The sequence below is a fragment of the Pararge aegeria genome, chromosome 6, assembly GCF_905163445.1.
Source record: "Pararge aegeria chromosome 6, ilParAegt1.1, whole genome shotgun sequence".
NCBI lineage: Eukaryota > Metazoa > Arthropoda > Insecta > Lepidoptera > Nymphalidae > Pararge > Pararge aegeria.
This window is the reverse complement of record NC_053185.1, coordinates 16189121-16213645: the sequence shown is the minus strand read 5'-3', so window position 1 is coordinate 16213645 and position 24525 is coordinate 16189121. Positions and strand designations below refer to the sequence as shown.

Below are 24525 nucleotides of genomic sequence, written 5' to 3'. Positions count from 1 at the left end.
CCTAAGATTATGTGTATTGCAGATTTCTTCTCACAGGTGGTAGGTACAGCTGGAGTATAATACAGAGTGGGTAGATACTTTAATTCCTCAATAACTTTGCTTTAACTTTTTGGATTGGAAATCAAATAAACATTAAACATTAGCTTATTACTCGTAAGTGGATACTTAACTTAATGGTAAGTAAGTACTCAATTAGCGAACTGATATCGAAGTTCAAGAAACAATTCAAATTATAAACTTTTATGCAGTTATAAATTTATAATAATTGAGCGCTCTTTAACATAGACCTTTTATTTGCAAGATGGCCTTAGCAAGGACTATTCGTGCGCGAATATTGGAAAGCGATTTATTTGATTTCAATCTAAAGTATCTTACTTACGTAGGTTTATGGCCGAAAGATAGTTGGTCGCAAGAGAAATTACAACTTTACAGAGTTTACGAAGTGTTTCTTTTTATTTTATCACTAGCGTTTATCGTAGTCACCGGAATCGGCACTTATGAACAAAGGGACGATATAACTATGCTGATGACGAATCTGGATAAAACTCTAGTTGCTTACAATTTCGTTTCTAAGATAATACTGTTCACTGTGAAGCGAGAGCATCTTAATAAACTTATAAGAGAGATTAAGCTTTCTGAAGATAAAGTAAACATCGAGCGAAAGAGTTTGATGGCCATACACGTAGTTATAATAACTGGTCTCTCAACCCTTGTAGTTTGTGCTTTCAGTTTATTGAGTCAGTATAAGAGGGAAATGACTGTTGAAGCATGGATGCCGTTTGACCCAATGAAAACCAGAATGAATCTGTTACTGGCCGCTCAACTTTTGGCTGTATGCTTCCTTGTACCGGTTTTGTATAGAGCATTTGCTATACAGGGCATTGTATGTGGTATTATAATGTATTTCTGTGATCAGTTAATAGAATTGCAGCAAAGATTAAGAGATTTCGATTATATTAAGGAAAGGGACAGGGAAGCGAGAGAGGAGTTCAAAGATATAGTTAAGAAGCACATACGTATAATGAGGTAAGCGCTGTAACTAAAGAACTATCTGTGTACAGAATGTGTCGTAAGTAAACTAATAGATCAACTTACTTCTGCAGATTGTAATTTGTAAGTCTTACGTAAGCAAGACCAGTGAGTTTCGTAATTAATGGTTTTACACATATTTTCAATACGATTCCTTTAGACACTTTGTGATAACTGTGTTCTTAAGTGAACCAATTTTCAATCGACTATGACTAGTGCAGTCTAGAGGCATAGTCTTTTTAGAAACTATCGCGATCAAAAGCTATAAGTTTATTTGAAAGCTAATAATTTTTTTAATCGGTTTATAACTGATATGAGAACCTCCTCCTTTTTTGTAAGTCGGTTAATAAGACCTAGAGCTTGCATTTGCATTTATATATATTTTTTTAAGAATAAAAGCGAAATATTAAACTCCTACAACACGTCAAAATGTTTATTTGATAACAATATCTGTCAGGCGTTAAAGAACGAAGATGGGAATAAAAACGGCACGAGTTAAAAAATATTTTTTAATGTCCAATCAACTTATCAATTTCAGCTTTGATAAGTTCTAGACTTTCAACAAAAATCGAATTGGAATTAATTCAAGATACTTAAGCAACTAATTTTAGGATCTCGCTAATTAAGATCGGACTAAATAGAACATCGTCCTTTGTATATTGAGATATATTAAGAAATTAATAAGACAGGCTCAACAACGGGAAATATCGAATGTTTCATGTTTGTTTTTCTACTGCAGATATGTCAGAATGCTAACAGATATTTTCAAGGAGTACTTTCTAATACAAAACCTGGCAGTAACGGTTGAATTATGTTTAAATGCATTGATGGTTGCAGTCGTAAGTGAAACGTTATCTACATATACTAAGTATAATGTTATTTATGGGTTCGATTCCCACAACTGGCAAATGTTTGTGTGATGAACAGGAATGTTTCTCAGTGTCTGTGTGTTTATATTTATAATATAAGTATTTATGCATGTTATTCATAAAAATATTCATCAGTCATCTTAGTACTCATAACACAAGCTACGCTTACTTTGGGGCTAGATGGCGATGTGTGTATTGTCGTAGTAAGTATATTTATTTATATATAGTGAAGATTAGTTTTCTTTTTGATTGTCGTAGTATATTTATTTATTTATTTATTTATATTATGAAAACTAGCTGACCCGTGCAACTTCGTTGCACCAAATCGGTTACTACCGGAAAACACAAATGAAATGACATTTTCTAAAAATGAATCCTAGCTAGATCGATTTATCGCCCCCGAAACCCCCTGTATACTAAATTTCATGAAAATCGTTGGAGCCGATTCCGAGATTCCAATTATATATATACAAGAATTGCTCGTTTAAAGATATAAGATTAAGCTTTATTTGCTATACTCCGCGAAAAGCAGAAGAATTGGTATTGTGTAATTTATAATTTCTTCAATCTTTATACAGACAGACCACAGACCACATCAAACAGATCTTTGGCAATGTGCAACGCACGTAATCTACACACGCTTCGCTCCGAAAACGGAGCATTCACAGGAGATGTTGACTTTACAATGAAAAATTGTTAAGTCAACAATTAAAAAAGCTCTTTACTATACTAAGTATTATATAGTGCCTTTTATTTAACTTTTGTTAGTATCCCGGAGATGGACGCAAAGTCATTTTTATCCCAGAAATGCACCCGGAAAACGTTCCTGCGGGATTTAGGTACAACAATATTTCGCAGATATACAAGATACAGTTTATCCCAGGAAAATGAACTAGTCCTGCAAGATTGAAAATAAATAATTAAAATAAATGCAAACAAAGTAGAAGCAACAGATAGTTTGTTTTATAGCAAAAATCTAAGTAGGTATGTTTGTTACCAATGTATTCAGTACATAATACAATTATTTACAGGTTGGCCTAGAACAGAAGACGCTTTTGGCTACATTTTTGGGTTATCTCGGACTAGCTTTAATCAATGCATACATTTATTGTTATTTGGGAAACGAGTTGATTATTCAGGTAAGTTTAATAAAACTTTTTTATCACTCTATGGTTACGTACATTAGTGTTTATTTTATTCATATTTCATATAGATATTGAAAATACAAAACCAGCAAAAAAATGCCGTTATTAAATTGTCATACAATATATAACAAAAAACAATTATTAATAAATACTTTGTTGCAAAATCAACAAAGTTTCGGTCACTTATCAAGCTAGAAAAACCAAAACTGAAATTAAATGATATTATATTTAGCGTAGAATTAGGATCTCACTACGTTAATATAGTTTTTTTTAAAATAAAATGAAATCAAAAACTCAAATTCAGAAGTTCTTAATTTTAACAGACTTATAAGAAGCTTTTAATATGTCTCATCGTGCCTAAGTTATAATTGAGTTGACTGTAATACAAGGTTACAATATGCAGAGTACAGGAGTAGCTCAGGCCGCATACGACTCTGGCTGGACATCCTGGCCGACAGACTTGCAGAAGGATCTCCTCATCGTGATTAATGTTGCTCAAAAGCCTTTAGCATTGAGTGCAGGGGGAATGGCGTTGATGTGCATTGAAACTTACAGTCAGGTTACAATATTCAATTGTATTGATTATAACATAGATATTGCACCATTTAGTGATAATAAAGCTTATTGTGACAGAGCTCGAAAGCTTGGTTTCATTGACTTGCGAGGTGTGATAATTAGAGTATTCAATTCAGTGTTAGAGCTGCCTTTGCTTTGGGCGCCCCTAAAACCTTTGCTTCACTCAGGAATCCTAGAGGCACCACTCTCGCTATGCTCGGGAGTTATCCTGAAATCCCTCGTTTACTTTGGGATTCACCCCGGCGCCCGTAATGTAAGACGTTGCTTTACCCCCTAACGAACTACTATTACGCAACCACAACATAATATTAATTCAAGATTTTACACTAAGATTTTCGTGGTTAATCAACATTTCTTAAATATAGTTCAACGGGTACATATCACGATAATATTTTTGGATTTGTCGATATTTGGACCCAGTTGCATGGATCGTGGTGGACCAAAGGTACGATGGGCAGATCAGCGAACGAAAAAAGCATAGAAGACGCGTTTCTAAGAAATTGTCTTTCGAAACTAGTACCAATTAGTCTTGAGTCTACTAAAAGGAACTTGAGTCGCAAAGAGCTCTTAATAGGTTCTTCTATTTGTCGTATGACACGGGACCAAGCGTGATTGGCCGGTAGTTACGTAGTGCCGCGGCTGCGCAGGACCAATCAGCAGTCTCTGGAATCGTTGGATGATTTTATGCAATAAGGAAAGCAAAATAAATTAGATTAAAATAGCGTCATAATAAACGCCGATTTACTCCAAACTAAATGCACTCTATTAACAACATTCTATTATTATGAATGTGAAAGTGTGTCTGTTTGTTTGTTACCTATGTTCGCCTCAACCACTGCACCGATCTTGATGAAGGAAGGCCTTTATAGCTTGTACCCTGGAGATTATACACTTTTCATCAAACGTTGCCGCGTTTAAATTTACAAAACTGACTACAAACACTTTAAGAGTATAAAATAATATTAGTTGGTACACGTTTGTACACGAAATCCGGCCAGTGTACCGCATCGGTTTCATTGTTTCTATTTAGGCCCGCCCGACTACAACATACGTGTACAAGCTAAAATTATTTTACATTTTGATTCGAATTCATATTGAGCATTTTATAAATATAATCCAAAGAAGTTTGACCTATTTCACCTATATGCAACGGTATAGATAAACATTTGTAATTAATCATTGTAAAATATATCTATAACATTTCTTAAAATAAAATTGTTAATTAAAATGTTTATGTAAATTAAAGGTAGATTACCTTTTATTTACATAAACATTTATTAGATTATTTATAATACTTGTAGAAGAATAAAATTAAAAACCAAATTATTTAAAGCGCCATCTAGTGGCGGTAGTTTTGTAAAGGTTGAAGAGAAGGTTAACAAAGAATCATTGTTGACTATTGAGTAGAGTTAAAATTTAAATGGGAAAATGAGTTTCCTGTGTAGTCGTACAGCTTACATTCGGGAATGGTGTCGATTGTCCTCCTTGTAGGTACATTTATTTTAACACGCCTAGCGTGTTCGAGCCGCACACGCGTTACGTAGTTTTAAAACACAAACGTTGTGTTTTCAGCAGCCAACGTGTTAACTACATATGGCATAACACCATCCATAAGGATAATACGTAATTGTAATTATTTAGATTTTAGTATAGTTATCGGTGTACTTACACGTGAAAAGTTATTCCACTATCCTTGTGGTGATGATCCGTATGATTTCGACACCATTTCACAACACATGAAGGCATTTTGAATTATTAAAATCTAGTTTTACGCAATTCGTTTAGCCGCCACTACGCACGAATGTCACGAGTCAACTAGATTCGTTTGTGGTACAGTTTATAAGCCCCTCCCACCACGGGATAGTTTCCTTTACGCTATTTTTGAGTACGAGAAATGCTTCTATGCTTTTTCGTTCGCTGGGGCAGATGAATTAGAGAGTGTAGCTGGCGAGAACTGGCTCGAAAGAGCGCTAAACAGAGCTGAGTGGCAGAAAATGGAGGAGGCCTTTACCCACAAGGGGTCCTTGGTTTTATAACTCAAATAGTCAAAAAAAAAAAAAATTAACGTAACAATTTTCCAAAAGCTTATATCTATTTTCTATCTACTTCTTATCTATTTTTATATATATTGTTTATATTTTCAATCAAGGAATAATAAAAGGCTTTTTTTATTTTTTTATTTATTTATTTATGGACCCTTTGAACTATATTTAGAAAACATCAATTCAATTTATCAGGGGAACACCTAAACTTTCTATCAAGGTCAGTAGTAGTTGCATTTTTTTTACGCCACTAAATATGTGTTGCAGCACATAGTATTATTTTCTACGATTTAAATCAAAATGTATGTTCTTTTTAGTTGTTAAAGAATTAAATATAGAAGTCGGATTTTGTTGTTCAAAATTTCTCTTGTTTCAGGCTTTATACAATGCATATTCTATATTTGCCGTCTTGAGCGATATGGTGGACTAGATAAAGAATTGATGGATCTCCACAGTTGGACGTAATGCGACCACGTAGTGGGGATATTATTGTGTTGTTAGTCGCTTATACTCTACTGTTTTGCTATAACTACTACGTTGTAATCTTACCTAGATTACAAGGTATTTAAAAAGAAACCATTGTAAAATAATGTTGGAAAATATAAACTGCTGAGTATATTGCCGGCTTCTTCTTGGAAGAATCGGCCTTCCGAACCGGTGGTAGAGTCACTACGAACAAATATACTTACGTTCCAAAACGGCTTATATTAATTAGGCCTACTTGAAATAATTGAAAATTAAATTTCTTTTAATATTCGCATTTTATTACTGTTAGCTTACTATGTTCTTTTTTTGTTAATTGTTATTAATTTGAACAACTTACTTTGTCTTATTTATATAAATATATCCATTTTTATTAATATGTATACAACCTATAAATTATTAGTGCATTCTTAAATATAAGTCAACTAATTTCTGAAACTAGCATTAAGATTTGAAAAATCTTTTTGTATTCGACGGCCGAGTGGCGCAGTGGGCAGCAACCCTGCTTTCTGAGTCCAAGGCCGTGGGTTCGATTCCCACAACTGGAAAATGTTTGTGTGATGAGCATGAATGTTTCTCAGTGTCTGGGTGTTAGCTGTATATGTGTATATTGTTCATGAAAGTATTCAGCAGTAATTTTAGTAGCTACACAAGCTGCGCTTACTCTGAGGATAAGGGGCGATGTGTGCGTTGTATTATATTTATTTATTTATTTATTTGGGCTATGAGTTGGGCGATGCAACGCGGTAGGTCGTAAAATTAATGGAGATAAATTTACTTTCAGGAGTAGTACGCGAACGAAGTTACGGGTATCTATTTATAAATAATAAAATTGCTATTTGTGTGGTATTTATTCTCGTTTAGCGACCTAATTAAATAATGTTTTAGTGCGAGTTAATTAATTTATCCGACCCTATAAAACTATGTATACTTGACTGCTATGTCTGCCTGTTTACTTATGGTTCGCGTTTTCGTGTCATTCAAAACGGATGGACCAATTTGAGTCATCTTTTTTTGAGAAGCAAAATAACAAGTAAGTATTAACCTACTTGTTCTTTTGCTTCTTTGACTTTGCATGCCCACTGGTAATAATAACTCTAGAGGTTACTCCTCAGTACGTATGTAAAAAAGAAAAAAATAGGTATTTAGGTTACGCACAAAAATAATCCTTTTTTGTGCTTATTATCTATGTACTATGTACCTACATAGGTGGGTACCACAGAATTTTTGTGTTTTTGTGGAGCGTATCTATATTGACGTTGTCATAATATGTTTAAACTGTCAACCAAAATGCATAAAAAATAGGCAACAATTATACTTAACTGGACGCATATTAACAATATAGTTCAAACGCTTACGGATAGTGGGATACTACCCACGGTACCCAAACGTATGATTACCTACCGTTTTGTCACTTAAATTCAGTTAAAAGAAGTCAACGCGATTGACCGTCACCTTGCACGAGAGATCAATGCAACGCGTACATTGACTCTACATTACAAGATGTATCGTCAGAAGCTTTTACTCTTCTACTCTACTATCTATTTTTTAACAGCGATGTCAACGGTTTCGCAGAACGCTGCAGCTCTTAATATTCTGGCTATCGTTTCTGTACCATTAAAGAGCCATTACATGGCCTTTCAAATTTTGTTTCGCGAACTAGCGATCAGAGGACACACAGTCACAGTTGTTAACAACTACCCTGATTTAAATCCTCACCCAAACTTAAAGTTTGTTAATATATCTATACCTATACGGACTGCTAGCATTCCTGCAATGAGTGAATTCGAGCTTACATTGCACGCGAGTTTACATAAATTGTTGATTTTTCTAAAGCATTTTAATAAAGGTGTTCAGCGTGTGGAAGCATTATGTGATAATTTGTTCTCGAACCGGAAGATGAAGCAGTTTCGAGCTAATGGTGAAAAATACGATGTGATTTTTGTGGAACAATTTATAAGTGACTGTGGACTAGTTTACGCTGCGACGTTTTATGACTCCCCTATAATTGGTATAACATCTCATACTTTACTGCCCTGGGCTTATCCGAGGCTGGGGATACCATTTGATTTCAGCTCAGACCCCTTTTTCTTTACGGATGCGGGTACGAATCCAAGTCTCTTCAAAAAAGTGCAGACTTTTATATTGAACTTTTATATGGCAACTTTGGGACAGTTTCTTATTCAGAAATCAGTTTACAAGGTTTTCGACAAGTATGTACCGAATAATATGATAGATATAGAGAGTATAGCGAAGGGCAAGATGAAGATGTTGTTTGTTTATCAGCATCACTCGGTCACAGGATCGCGTCTTACGGCACCATGCCTGCTTGAAATAGCTGGGATACATATCCAAAAACTGAAGCCCTTGCCCAATGTAAGTTTGTATTTTTTTTTCTTAGTTATTGTGACGGTTGTCCGACTATAAACAGAGCAACACTTCGCAGGGCGTGCAATCAGTGGCGTGCACAGAGGTTATGCACAGAGTATGCAGATTATATAAAATGAAGAAAATCTCCAGTACGAATTATAAATAGGTACTTTAAGGTAGGCTTTTTATAACTCTTACAATCCTTTAGTTTTTTAATAACTAGCACATACGCCTCAGGTTGATGGGCACATAGCGGCACGTTACATGACGTGTTGCTTGCATGCAGTGGCGTGCACAGAGGGTATGCACAGGGTATGCAGATGATATAAAATGAAGAAAATCTCCAGTACGAATTATAAATAGGTACTTTAAGGTAGGCTTTTTATAACTCTTACAATCCTTTAGTTTTTTAATAACTAGCACATACGCCTCAGGTTGATGGGCACATAGCGGCACGTTACATGACGTGTTGCTTGCGTGCAGTGGCGTGCACAGAGTGTATGCACAGGGTATGCAGATAATATAAAATGAAGAAAATCTCCAGTACGAATTATAAATAGGTACTTTAAGGTAGGCTTTTTATAACTCTCACAATCTTCATAACTCTCTCGTGGCACGCATTCTAGCCCTACTATAGTCGTAAAAATGTAATAGGCCCGTTTTGACATTTGTCATCGCGACGTAACTAGTTATGGAACCATAAGACTCTGTACTCGATACTCACGATAAATCAATTCGTTTGTTTCAGTACTTGATTGATATTATTATGTATTGTAAAGTGTTCGTTCGTTCAAAGTATTCCTTTAACTTCACAACCAATACGCGTGACTGGCTGTTGATTATACGTCCACTTTTCAACATGTTGAAACAGAGTTAGTACTATATAACAACAAACACAAAAATCGAGTCAAATCACTATGTTTAAATTAATGTCCAAATTAGAAGAGCCATAGTTAACGTAATAGTAAACAATATATATCAAACTTAAACGAGCGCACAGTCAACTTTACAAGATATGGAACGAAAAATTGCGCAGTGCGCGCGGGGACGCTTCAATCATGTGCCGCTTGGTCAGATACATCATCTCAGACTCATTATTTAGAACCCATTTTGAGAACCAAGCTTATTCTTTGCAGTAAAGATAACTACACAATATTTAATTTCGATATTCAGTAAAAAAAAATGGTTACAGCTCTAGTATAAAAAAAAAAAGACTGAGAACGTAACTGTTTTCGAAACGTTTCGCAACAATTATAAATTGCATGCTACTATGAAGTAAGCGCAAAAAGAATACTCGCGATATATTCTTTCATATTATTTAACGTCCCAAAAAAATTTACGTATTTTTTAAAACACTGTATGTAATTGATTTTTATTTTTTTGTTTCTTTCAGTTTCCTTCCAAGTTACATTCTATGGTCTTGCACAAATGTCAAAACGGGCCTATTACATTTTTCCGACTATAGCAGCACTAAATGTCGTCTGATATAGAGCTTGTATATTGGAATGCCGTTACTGATTACCCACGCTTTTTTCGTTTAAGATACTATATTCTTTCTGATGGCAAAAAAGTCGTCAGTAGGACCCCTAGCGAACAATTCAGATGCACTACAATAACGCGGTACGCCCAACAGCATTCTGAAATCATCATTATACTGAACTGGTAGGGCGTTTAGCGATGGCCGTATATAGCTGGTCCACACGGATTCGTATAAAAGGTTCGACAATAGGATTTATGTAACACAAAAAGAGTTTTAAAACCATCTAGGTTATTTATATTGTTTGAAATTTTAAATAGATTTGAGCACAGTGTCGATCTTACATGTTGATTAAATTATATTTGATTCTTGTTTATATGGGTTAAATATTAACTAATTGCTTACTAATGATTCTTAATTATGTAGTTTTTAATTAATTGGTAGAGGTTAGCCTGTTTAACTACCAATCATGTAGACCTGGGTTTAACTCCCAGATCGGACCAAGAACTTGTATTGGGTTCTCTGTAAATAAATCTCAGTAGGATCGGATTTATACAATATAAGATAGAACGCGATAATAATGATCAAAGACCGGCAACCCTCATTGTAGCAGCGTGGTGGGTATATTCAAATTCAAATTAAAAAATGTCTATTTCATGTAGACCTTATCACAAGCACTTATGAAGCGTTCATACATTTAACATGTTACACTAATGTTAGTGATGGTGATAACTGCATTCGTTAACTTAAAACTAAAGCTAGTTTATATATTCTAAAACTCTGCCTCCTATGAGTGAGGAGCCTTTTGCCCGGCACTGGGACTCATGATTCTTGGTACCATTCAACGCAGGCATTTCGTACCTTTAAATTAGCTTCTTATTTCTTATGTTAACAATAATAAGTAATAAAGTATTTCTATCATTTTTAAGATAGTTTTTTTACTTTAACTTTCAGGAAGTATTTTTACGAGTTTTAATTTCTTAAATAAAAAAAAATATATAAATTTAATAAAGTAATTTTGTAGGTTACGGAACTTTAACTGATTAGACTTATTCATTACTTAATTACTCAAGTGATTTTGTTCACCTAACGATAAACCGATACTTTACCGTAGTTAATGGTGACTTGCTTATATTGAGGCAACGCCGGTCGACGCGGACGCACGTTCCCTTACCATCTGTCATTAAAGTTCAGTTAAAGGCAGACAGTCATCGAGATTGATCGTCACCTTGCGCGAGTGTTCAATGTATTTAGTAGTGCATTGACCCTGCATCAAGATGGCTCGCCGGAAGCTTTTGTTCTTATTGGCTTTCGTAACTGTGATCTCACAACTTTCGCACGCTGCAGCGTTCAATATTCTCGCTATAGTGTCTGTGCCATTGAAGAGCCATTACATGGCATTCCAAATGTTGTTTCGCGAGTTAGCCATAAGAGGGCACTCGGTTACCGTTATAAACAATTATCCCGATGTGAATCCGCCGCCAAACTTAAAGTTTGTAAATATATCAACACACGGACCAAATACATTTCCTCATATGACGGAATTCGAACAAAGCGAGTACGCTAGTTTTTATAAATTTCAGAATTTACTGAAGCATATTGTTGTGGGAGGTAAACGTGCGGTAATGGATTGTGAAAATTTGTTCACGAACGAGAATATGAAACAGTTTCGCGCTAAAGGGGAAAACTTCGATGTGATATTTGTGGAGCAGTTTATGAGTGATTGTGGACTAGTTTTCGCGGCTTTGTACGACGCTCCTATCATTGGTATAACATCTCACACTTTGCTTCCTTGGGCTTATGCGAGGCTGGGGTTACCATTTGATTTCGGCTCAGAAGCCTTCTACTTCAGTGATGCGGGAACAAACCCTAGTCTCCTTAACAAAATTCAGTCCTACATAGCTAACCTTTTCTTTACTACGTTGGGAGAGCTGAACATTTATCAAAATATATATAAGGTTTTCGACATGTATGTGCCAAATAATAAACTGAATGTAGACACAATAGCGAAGGAAAAGATGAAGATGATGTTTGTTTATCAGCACCATTCGGTAACAGGAGCCCGACTTATGGCACCAAGTGTCCTTGAGATCGCCGGGATACATATACAAACACCAAAGCCCGTGCCGAAGGTATGTTTAGTGCCATATTAACCTTAACGATTTGACTGACAAATAGACAACAGATATATTACTACGAAAAAAATTATATTTCTACGGTCAGCTCGTTTGCTAACTACATCTTATATCTTTAAACGAGCAATATATATATATATATAATTGGAATCTCGGAATCCGCTCAAACGATTTTCATGAACTTTAGTATACAGGGGGTTTCGGGGGCGATAAATCGATCTAGCTAGGATTCATTTATATTGTTATCTCGGTATCATTTGTATTGGACATACGACTATTTTTTTAGGTCGACTCATTCGCGGACGAAGTCGGGCGGGTCCGCTAGTAGTTTTTAGATTATAACAAAATGGAATGAAAGATGACACATGATGAACATTATAAAAGTCATGATATTCTTATTACTACAGTGTACTATAGCGGTAATTTGCGAAAATTGAAATAAAGGTCATTCAATATTCTCAGAGTAACTCAATTATTCACGGAACGATGCTGTCCACCCGTCATGCGCCACCCCAAAAGCGGGTTGAATGACGACAATGAAAGCGGTATATAGGCGACATCCTTCATGTTCACTACCATTTCTAATAAGGTGTTATGTCTTTGTCTAGGCGTATTTAATTTATAGGATTGGGGAACACAAAATAACAATCCCATTTGTTATATTAAGTAATAACTGTTTATTATAAAAATGAAACACATTTACGTTATAAGTTTTACATCTTCCGTTAGTAGCTATGATTTCAACCTTTAGTCCTAATCAACAGTCAACAGTTTTAACTTGTCCAAACATAGACAATAATGTTGCTACTATCATAAAATACAAAGGTGAATCGCCACAAATTATGTAAGGAAAATGCACTTTCTATTAAACAACTGAGTCATTCATATGTTACAAAAAACCTGGCAAAGTGCGAGATACATTGTGGGTCAGTCTTGAAACGGAACTAAGTAATAATAATAATTAACAAAGCTTTGAGAAAATTCTCTTATATGTATATTAACAATTCGAAAAACTGTATCATTTTATTATATTTGGCTAGAAACCTGGATATCTGCCAGAAAGAGAAACCATTGACTTTAATATCTAGTAAAGCAAATCTCAAAAGGGTAGTAACATTGACGGATGGACGGAAGTACGGACGGATAGACTGATGCAGAATAAAGTTAGTCTCGGTTTAAAATGTTGAATGTGTTGTCATTGGGTGTTGATAATGTCAGCATGGTGTATTAACAGACAAGTGCATTTGTCAGCGTGTATTAATAAGTATATGGATGATCGGAGCTTTGCTCAGTATTTTTTTGGTAAATCAAATATAATACGGATATTGATATATAATATTATATATGGTATTAAGTAAATGCTTTTCCTTATTCACACAGACATTTCAGTAACCTCTGTTTTAATTTCGTTACTACCACACACCACTGTTTCTTGACTTTTACTAGTAACTGAATTCTAAATTTATACTCGCAACTGTTCAAAACTAATAGGTGTCCTAAATGAGATTTTTTTTTCAATTTCTATATTTCCGAACTGACTAACCACTTTGAATTTTCTGCTGGTACGACTGATGCTTTTACTGTATTTTCATCCTTCTTATAACCTACGCTATTCTAGCATATTTTTTCGTAGAGTTCCATGCATGATTTTAAACAGTTTGTGAATAAAAAATACCTGTATATCACAAAGCGGTTATAACTCAGTGGGCTTCGGCTTTGCTTTAGGGGAACCTTGTTCAATCCCCAGCTGGGCTAGCAGAAGCAGGAGACAAAAATTAAAATCCCCGATTGTATCCCCTGACAGGGCGCACGCGAACATGGAATAGGAGAAGTTTACCACCGTTTATTATTACACATATATTATTTGGATATTATTTCCATTTGTGCGCCAATGCCCTTAGAGACGATAAAGCTGTGGGAGAAGATAATAATTTACCCTTTCCCCGGGGATATAATTGTCTCCTGCCCATGCTAGCCGTCTTGCTCTTTTAACTTTTCAGAATGATGTGCATTTTAAGAAATTAAATATTATTCGCTTCATCGGTGAAGGAAAACATCGTGAGTAAAGTTCGTGAGAGTGGGGAATAATGTTTCCAAGGGTGTGTGAAGTCTTACACATTCTGCACATAGCCAACGTGGTGGATATAACTCTATTCACATAGTCAGCAATTTAATGGATTGTTATGATGATGATGTTATATCACAAATTTGATACCATTGGATACCAAGACAGATATGTTCATTTCTATAAATACTTATGCAATTTACAGGATATAGAAAAGTTTATAGACAGCGCGAATCACGGTGTGATCTACGTAAGCTTCGGCTCTAATCTGAAGATGAGTACAATGTCAAGCAAAAAGTTGCAGCAATTTCTAGACGCATTTAAGAAGATTCCGCAGAAGGTTCTTTGGAAAATTGAGAACAGTACACTTATTGCTGGCAATGAAAATGTGTTCGGTAGCAATTGGTTTCCTCAACTAGATGTTTTATGTAAGTAAACCTTTATTTTAACTCCCTAAAAATTACCTGTCTTGCAAAGGACGTCTATTGGTTAACATGATGATGATGACAATCATTATTTTTAAAAGCCTAATCTTTATTTGTTAGGAAAATAAGAGAATAACAAACTATAAGAACAGAAGTTGGACGTAAAAAGCGGCCTAATCGCTTATTAGCAATCTATGCCAGGCAGCTATATGATTATTCTAATTTAAAAAAACCCCCCCTCTCAATATCGTGTACGTGTTTCTACTAGTCAAGTCCTTTCAGTATATACGCATATGAGTTTTTGGGGCGGCCGCCATCTTGAACTAATTTCCCTTTCAAACTAAAAAAGCAAAATCCAAATCGGTTTATCCGTTCTGTCGCTACAGCGCAACATACATACACACACAAACACACACACGCACAGACACGAAATGTAAGTAACCCATATAGGGATATTGTCAGATAAACTTAAGATTTTCTAGCCTGAACCAGGGAATGAAGCAAGGTCCTCGTGGACCTCGTACACATTACAAAATCGCGAATCTTTTACTAAGTAAATACTAAGGTCTAATAATTGTCCTCTTGTATAGAGATTTGGTGTAAATTTATTTTAGTTCAAAGACCTCTGTTTAGCGGAATTGGCACTACTATAATTATTGTCAATACGGGAGAGTTCCATTTGTACAGTGGGAAAATATTACACCATATTTTTCATTCGTTCCATTGAAAAGCCGCAAACTGACCTTTTGAAGATAAGAGAATATTTTGGGAAAAATTTGAATTCTGTTTTATGCCATGACATCACTGAGAACTAAACTCTGCCATAGTTGATAGTTCTTGGAAACGAAAAAAGAACATTATGAAAATTTTACTTAATTTGTACTCCGCTATAAGAACTATACATTCTTAACAATTATTCATTGTAAGGTCAACATCTCCTGAGGATGCTCCCGTTTCGGAGCGAAACGTGCGATTATTATTTATCGAATAATATTTAATAATATGCGAATATCATTACCGAAGATCTGTTTGGTGTGCAGTATAAGGATTGAAGAAATCATAAATTACACCATACAGATTCTCCAGCTTTTCGCGGAGTATAGCAAATTAAGCTTAATTTTCATAATATACGAGTATCATAGATTTCCGCGACGCCTGCTTCTATCCAATATTTAAAAAGAGAACAATTCGACTTATATGTAAAGATTTTAATTCAAAATACGAGTTGGATTAACGGAAGAGAACGAGAAGGAAACAAGATCTGTTAGCCACTTGACTGAACCTTGTACGACCATCACCTGGCGTCAGTTTACGCTCCAGCTAGCAAGGTTGAGGCTAAGATGAATATTATCTAATTCTGTAGCCACGTCCGGCCGTAACTCTTGTTTAAAAGAACCGTTGACACTTCCTACTACTGTTGCTACTATAATTTTTATATCGATGATTTAAATACAAGCATAGCTCTCTTATAATAAAAGACTGTGGTCACCTTTCAGGCCATCGGCCTCCCTTTCGGGGGACCGAGTTCGATCCCGCACGCACTCCTAACTTAAGTTTTAGAGTTAAATGCGTTTTAATATTTTAATTTATGCAATTGATGACCGTTTTCAATAACGACGGACAAAGCAATGCCTATTATGTAAATAACTCTTAATCAAAGAATATTTCTAAAATAAATTTGGTCATATTAAACTTAATAGAAAACTACGCGGAACTACAGCTTACGGTACCTGCGACGTAGGAAAATCGTGATCATTACATCAATATAAATCCTGAGATCGTACAAACTCTTCCCTTCGTTATATACAACAGCCTCCTCCACCGTGGTTGGCTTTAATCCGGTGTATGTCGTTTGCTCACTATTGGTGTTTTACGAATTGCCACGTGTCTAGTGTTTAGCATGCTCTTCATTGAGTAGGCCAATGAATAGTATTGGATTTTTCTATGAACAAATTAAAATTACCAGCCAGGAGTTTGTAAATTGGTGATTCACCCCCGTGTCTTGGAGAGCACGTTTAGCCTTGCGCCTGACATCTTTCCGGTCGTCCTGCCGTCCAATAGGACTATGAGAGTGGGATTAGAGAGTCTACCTTTGCTTGCGCACATACTTGTGCACTATAATATCTCCCGCGTAGTTGTAAAATCTCTCTGGATTCTGGAGATTGTATATCGAGCCCGAAATCGGTCAGTGTTGGTATTTCATTCATTGTCTGCTAAGAAGAAATTACCTATTGTTGCTACTCGCAAAACTTTTTATGTAAACAGCGGTAGAACGAATTTGGGTAGGAATGCCGCTCTAAATCGCCTAAGTCGTGTCTATAATGATCTTGCTCGCGCAAATAACAATATTGATCTATTTTGTAAAAGGCCGAAGGATTTTAAAAGTGCTATTATTTCTGCTTTGTGAAGCAATCTGGACTGCACTTTTGGATTGCAATTTTTATGTTTCTTTTTTTATTTTGAAGTTTTTCTAATTCTAATATTAGTTTTGTTTAACTTTTTGTATTTTTATTATAGTTTGTAGTGTTAATATGGATCATTTTGTAGTAAATGCTGTGGACACCTTTAAGTGGTTAGTCACACTGATTAGAAAGAAAATATTTGTAATTTTTCTTTACTAAGTATAGTGAACAAGCAGTTGGTGTTCCTTTAATACATAAATAAATTATGTAGGCTCGGTAGTTATCTGATCTCTGGCAAACTAGACGTGCAAGAATCATAGTTCGAGTGAAGCTTTCAGAATTAATAAAATTTTTCTTTTCAGGTCACCCAAACGTCCTAGCTTTCGTATCACACGGTGGTATGCTAAGTCTCTCCGAAGCAGCCCACTGCGGTAAGCCGCTACTGACGATACCCTTCTTCGGAGACCAGTTCTCCAACTCGGCGGCCGTGAGGGAAAGTGGTTTGGGCACCATGATGTACTTCCAAGACGTAACTGCTGATACACTGTCTGAAGCTATCAGAGAGTTAACTTCACCAAAGTAAGTACCATTACACCTGTAATGCTTTTTTTTTTAAATTTATACTTATGGACCTATATAGATATCAATCAATTTATTAATAGTCATAACAGTCCTCTGCTTTACTAAAGGCCTCTACCAATGGGAGGGTTTGGCCATTTTTTTTATTTTTTTTTATTCTACTACAAGTCAGCCCTTGACTGCAATTTCACCTGTTGTTAAGTAATGGCAGTCTAAGATGGTAGCGGGCTAACCTGTTAGGGAGTATGGTAGTCAAACCACTAATCGGTTTCTACGCGACATCGCACCGGAACACTAAATAGCTTAGCGGCACGTCTTTGTCGGTTGGATGGTAAATAGCCGCGGCCAAAGCCTCCCACCAGACAAAATCAGATAATCACTACACTCTGCAGACAGATTGGTGATAGCAGTAGATGCTAATAGTATCACAGAGAACGCTGTTGCCAGTTCACAGATTTATTTCCTTAGTCACCTTGTACGACCCTAGCGGGATATTGTTTAACCACCAGGAGATTGCAGTCAAGGGGTAACTTGTAGTGAAATAAAATAAAAAGTTCTCTTCAGATAAATCAGGAGAAAATAAGTCTAGGTTGTTTCAGAACATAAACATGAAGTCCGCCTTGACCGATATATTTTTTTTACTCAATATTTTCTTTTTAGAATGCAAGCAAATGCCAAACGTGTTTCGAAATTATGGCACGACCGACCTCAAAATGTGATGGATAGCGCCATCTATTGGACGGAGTACGTAGCGAGACATGGTGACGCACCGGCAGCTTTGCCTTCTACGAGGACCACGTGGTTCCAGAGGTCGCTACTAGATGTCTATAGTGTACTTTTAGGAATTTTGTTTGCTATTTTAGCGCTAGCTTACTTAATTTTTAGAAAAATCAAACTTATTTTAGGAAGCTTGTTAAATTTATTCTCAACTCGTACTAAGTCAAAGAGTAAAGATAAGAAAAAACGCTCTTAGGAGGATAACTACATGATAAGCGAAAGCAAAAATTATAAGGCTGTATATTGTGAAGTCGTTGGTATTTTGTACTTATAATTTTAAATATAAATAGGTCAGGTGAAGTCACGAGTTTCCAAACTTTCAGTTGTTAAATAAGATTAGCATTTTGTTATCACCATTTGTGAAACAAATGTTTCACAGCCACAATAATTCTTGGCCTCCTAGTCCGAGCTGGGCAAATACCTCCATTCTCTCAAGCCGAAGGACAAAATGGTATATATATAGAGCTCATCTCCTCCACTCTGCTTTATTGTACATTGGTGGGCTTTATCAATTATTGTTATGTATGAAGATTTCTCCTGCCATTGCTAGCCGTGCAGGTAGAACATCCGCTTGGTCTCGACAATTCATAGTATAATAAAAATGCTGCTCAAAACATTCGCACGAATTTAAATCACGCACCGCTATTCCAGATATTTGTATCTGAACTATACGATTTTTTAATAGCATGTACGTATATTATATTGAATTATATTGTACATAATTGAATTTTTTTTTGCGCATAGAGAGGCCTCTAATAATCGCTAGTAGGCAGCGACCGTGCTTATGAGTCTAAGGGCGTGGGTGTCGGTGTTTATCTGTATATTGATGTGAAACATCTATAGGCGGAGGGTAAACCTGAGTAATATGGAATATATGTACTTTACGTACTTAAGTTGTCGTGATTTCAAATAAATTGTTAAATTTTTAATATCACTATTAAACAGTATTTTTTTATGGAACACATTTTTAATGCTTTATCAAAAGTTAAAACATTAAAAATCAAGATAAAGAATAAAGAAAAGGAGATATAGCGTACTGAAAATCAGTACGCAATATCGGTATATGATTCCTTTCGTAATCTGTTCTTTTATGCATATAACTTATATAAAAAAAATCACGTCTGCCAGGCGTCCCGTGACGGCTCACAATTTTTTTTCTATAAGTATTTATGTATATTATTCATAAATACCTCTTGTATTCTACTGCGTTCTTCATGTTTCTATTTTTATTTCATGTTTGTATATTTTAATGATGATAATGTTGATACAAATAAAGAGTTATATAAATAAATATTCATCCGCTACCTTAGTAGCCATGACACAAGCTACGCTTTCTTTGGGGCCTGAAGGCGATGTGTTTATTGTTGTAGTATATTTATTTATATATTTAGTATTTTAGGGAGGCTAAAGTTTAACTTGTAAATGGTTCAGCATCGATTAAAAGAAAACACTTATGGAGAATCTCCGTCCGTCTATCTGCCCCTTTTGCGAATTTTCAATTGGTTGATTTTAACACAAATCATACTTTCCAACCTTTATGTTAAACTTATCGTTTCTTGTACTTATTTTTTGAGTAAGTATATAATCACCTTAATTATTAATCCACTAACGGTCCACTACAGGGTATGTGTCTCCTCTTAGAGTGTAAAGGGTTAAGGCCGTAGTCCACCACGCTGGCCGAGTGCAGGTATCCTCAACATTTTTTTTAACGGTTAAAGCAAGTGATATGATTTTATTATAATATATTATAACTATTTTTAACTAAAATGTACCCGCAGACGCCAACGATGGATTTAACATATGTGATAACTGATAATGGTTAATAAATAAAACAATTTTAAAATAAATATGTTCTTATGTCAATGACCTATCGTTGTTATTGTATTGTACTTATCTATTTCTACAATGATTCTTTCTGGGAACGATGTTATTGTCGGAGCGCCAATGATTTCTCGATATGGGATCAAGGATTATGGAAAACAATGTCATTATAATGTTTATAATATCATCTATAGATCGCATTAGTCGACCTCCCTGGCGCAGCGGTTAGCGTTGAAATTTTAAGCTGGAGGTCCCGGGTTTGATTCCCGGTTCAATGTGGGAATTTATAATTTCTGAATTGTTTCTGGTTTCGCCTGGTGGGAGGCTTCGGCCGTGGCTACTGACAAAGAAGTGCAGCTAAGTGATTTAACCTTACCGTACGATGTCGCGTAGAATCATAATGTGGGTATGGGTGTATATGCAACTGCCGTACCTACTCCGTAACAATCTAGCCTGCTACCATCTTAGACTGCATCATCACTACTACCTTGTAATCGAATAAAAAAATAATAAAAACCTGGAACATTTTGTAACGTTTTACACAATGGTCCAATATGTATGTCATGCCTTTTCATTTGATACCAATATCGACGGAGTTGTGAAAAAATATATAATCCGCCAATTGCCGGCAGCCATCTTGGACCGATTTTCAAACATAGCTAAGAACACTCCCGACTAATTCACCTTTCTAACAAAAAAATGAAAAACAAAATCAGTGTATACGTTTGGGAAATACAAAGCCGCAGACACACATACACACAGACACGTCAAACTAATAACACCCCGTCGTTTTGGCGTCGGGGTTTAAAGTAACAGCAAACCAACATTATTACTTTCTTTTTACGTTAAAGTGATACACTTAAGAAAATAACTTTTTATTCACTTTGTGTGATTAAAAAAAGTACTCATTACCCACCGTTGCAATTTGTGTTAGATCTTTATTATAGCTCACCCAGGTACTTTACAGTGATTGAAAATGGCGGCTATCCGAAAGGAAATAACGAGTTGTAATATTTATTTTATTAAAAATTTCTTACTTTAAATTAAATAGTGCCCACTACAGGGCACGGGTCTCCTGTCAGAATGAGAAGGGTTTAAGGTCTGTAGCCCACCACGCTGGCAAAATGCCGATGGCCAGCGTGGTAGGACTAAGGTATGCAAGTTTTCTGACGATATTTTCCTTCAACGCTAAATCTAGTTATATTTTTTGTTTAAAACACATATACCTTCAAACAGTTTCAGAGAGTGAGGCCTAACTAATATGCTATGACCGTTTGTATATTAGTATCTAATTTTTGTTATCAGTGAGCTTTAAATACAATAGAAAAATATTTAAATAAACTTTTGTTATACCAGATGATTGATAAATGATACAAAACAAAACACTAACACGCATTTCCGCAAGCAGTCTGTCATTAATCTGTGGTCTGCATTAAGGATGGTCTGTGTCAAATCGACGTTGACAGCTGATTTGTTAGATAATAATTTCTATCGACATCATTGTGTTGTAATTTTTCTAGAGATGGAGGCACTGATATTAATCGGAAGGAAATAAGATTGAGTTTCTTAGCAGTAACTAGTAAGGTGTTGTATCATATTGCGCTGCTACATGAACCCCCCTGACCCCCTTCGGGACTAGTTATGTTGGTGGTTCTGAGTAAAATTTTAAATCGTGCGCCCTGAATTTGAGGGGGGAGGGGTCGGGGGGTGTTTGGGGAGTGCCACCCTACTCCACTGGTATCCTTTTATTTTGGAGGAAATATCTAAAAAAAAATATTTATAACTCATACAATTTGAGGTTATGTGTATCTTTTACTACTATATACTACTATAGACTACAGGGAACGCCTCGGTCCTCTCCGCTCGGCTCTGAGTGGTTCTTTAACTTTCTACCTAACCTAACCAAGTTTTTTAAATGCATTTACACAAAGACACAAACGTAATGAATTAATTATTAATATCGCGTGTATGCAGGGTAATTAGACCTCTTGATACGACAGTGACTTTAACTTTTATTTACAGTTGCGTTTTAAAACCAAAATAACCTCAAAATTTTTTTTTTTTCATTTTTGATTTTCACAAAAACTACGCATTTCCACAGAAAAAGAAAAGCAGTTTTCTATGAAAAGTCACTACCTTTCTATCGATACGACACCTCCAAACAATAAAATTCATTTCGCAAAGTTTTTACGATATTATTGAATTTCATTAACAAAAATCTTCATTTTCTATTTTTACAAAAACTACGCAAGAAAAGCAGTTTCTCATTTTAATGAAATTCGTGGCGCACGATATAAAAACCAACCCGGGTTCTGGCCTCTCTCAATTTTTTTTATTACACTACAAGTACTGCTTGCAGGATCTCAGTGGACATACATACAACAAATACTACCTACACCGCTTCCACATCACCACTGACGATAAGTCCTTTGCGACATCTCCACCAGCCATACCCTTGACCATCTAATTTATTATTTATTTATTTATTCATAAGACAGCAGCAAGCAGCAATTAATTGTAACTACATTCATAAAAAAAATATATATGTGTTAGAATTACAAATAACAATTCGGGTATATCTCCGCCTCGGAAGACTCCGCCTGGACCATGAGTTCCTTTGTAGGCACCTTGGGGCGTCCCCCTATGAGTCTCTGATGCGAAAAAGAACTGCCTTGCAATCTTACACCGACATGGTGAACTTCATTCTGAGTGGCCTGAAACGATCCAACAATGCTTCTTAGTAGATTATAAGTTTTAAGTTATAATTAAAGTTTAAAAAATAATAATTGTAAGCACATAAAATATGATAATGTAATAAAATTAAATTTAAAAAAAAAAAACAACAAGTTCTGAAAGCAAACAACACAGAAAAATATCGGAACGGATCCGGACGGAAATATGTAGTAAGTATAACGGAATAGTTCTATAAAACAGTCCTCGACAACATACGACTACTTTTTGAAGTCGATTCATTCGCGGACGAAGTCGCGCGGGCCCGCTAGTTGTATATACTTTTTAAATTGAATTTGATTTTGAATTTGAATTTGAGACCAGGATCATGACCGACAGGAGCTTAACGTGTTCTCCGAAGCACGGGGGTGGATCCCCGCCAATTTCCAAACTCCGGACTAGTACTAGTAGAGTAAGCGTAATTGAAATAAATGAATTTTGAATTTTAGAATTTTATTCATTGGTCTGACCCCGCGATCGAACCTAGGACCTTATCATCTGCAGCTAACATGCTACTTGAAACCATTCCAAACTCCGGGTACTAGGAATACATAAATGCTATTTCACACGTTGTATCATATAATACAGTCAAGTAACGACCACTTAGCACGGCGACCTTTACTAGACGCCTTGTGTTCCGGGTTTATACCCCTGTCAGTGTACGTAGTAATTTCTTTTGGCCTTGTTACTATCAAAGTACCCGGTACCGGTTTCTGTCACTTAAATTTTGAAGAGGTTACTGCACAAAATAATTTAATTTCTTTAAAGCAAGTATGCATAAAGAAGATAGATGACATAAAAAGGAAAAATCCTTAGCCTTTGAGTTACACAATTTTTTTGGGTAGGCAGTGGTTTTGTGCATGTGTGAAGTGCACTGCTGTCATTCAACAAATTAAAATAAGTCGGTATAGAGTCGAAATCCTGTATTTCTGATTTTTGATTTACAATCAAAGAGTCAAAGAATCGTACTTAGTATAAATTCGAACTTTATAATATTGCCAAACTTCATTGGTCTTGCTCCTTCAGAGGGAGTTTCAAATATGCCGCAATCCGGTGTTGGAACAACACTCCTTCGCCTATACGTCATTCGTAGACAAAAATTTACATTTAACCATAAATAAAAAAAACATCTTGGCTAAACAATTAGATCTGAAGGCTGTGCGATTGTCAATTATATAGAGGTGGGCATGTGAGTTTTAGTTAATCTGTTATCTTTATAATATACAAATCGTATTATTGTTATCGAGTCTACCGGTGATCCTAGAGCGGGCAGTTACCTTGGCCAACGAATTAGTTTGGCCATCCAGAGGGGAAATGCTGCCAGCATCTTAGGAACTGTGCCTCGCTGCGGTGGTTTCGAGGACGTTTTAGATTTTATTTAGTTTTTAAATAGTTTATTTTAGGTTATAGTTATGTATTAATAAAAATTATAAATAAATTGCAGTATTTCCAATCGTATTATATTATATTAACACTAATTATATAATTGCAACATTTTATTTATTTATGATGTAATTTACAGTATTTCTAATTCTTTATTATTTTTTAATATATTTAAGTAGTCATAATTTTGCTGCTTTTATCACTTTTATTACTTTAA

General features: G+C 35.5%; 2 protein-coding genes across 2 annotated transcripts; both read left to right on the top strand.

The window, feature by feature from the left end:
* Positions 1–301: 301 nt before the first annotated feature.
* Positions 302–6091, top strand: LOC120624528 (odorant receptor 4-like). Its single transcript, XM_039891128.1, has 5 exons — positions 302–1026; positions 1769–1868; positions 2930–3037; positions 3447–3602; positions 6038–6091. Exons 1-5 carry the CDS (start codon positions 302–304, stop codon positions 6089–6091), a joined length of 1143 nt encoding a protein of 380 aa, XP_039747062.1.
* Positions 6092–11205: 5114 nt separating this feature from the next.
* On the top strand, positions 11206–19291 carry LOC120624766 (UDP-glycosyltransferase UGT5-like). Its single transcript, XM_039891493.1, has 4 exons — positions 11206–12123; positions 14397–14619; positions 17381–17597; positions 18258–19291. Exons 1-4 carry the CDS (start codon positions 11269–11271, stop codon positions 18568–18570), a joined length of 1608 nt encoding a protein of 535 aa, XP_039747427.1. The 5' UTR covers positions 11206–11268; the 3' UTR covers positions 18571–19291.
* The last annotated feature ends 5234 nt before the right edge of the window (positions 19292–24525 follow it).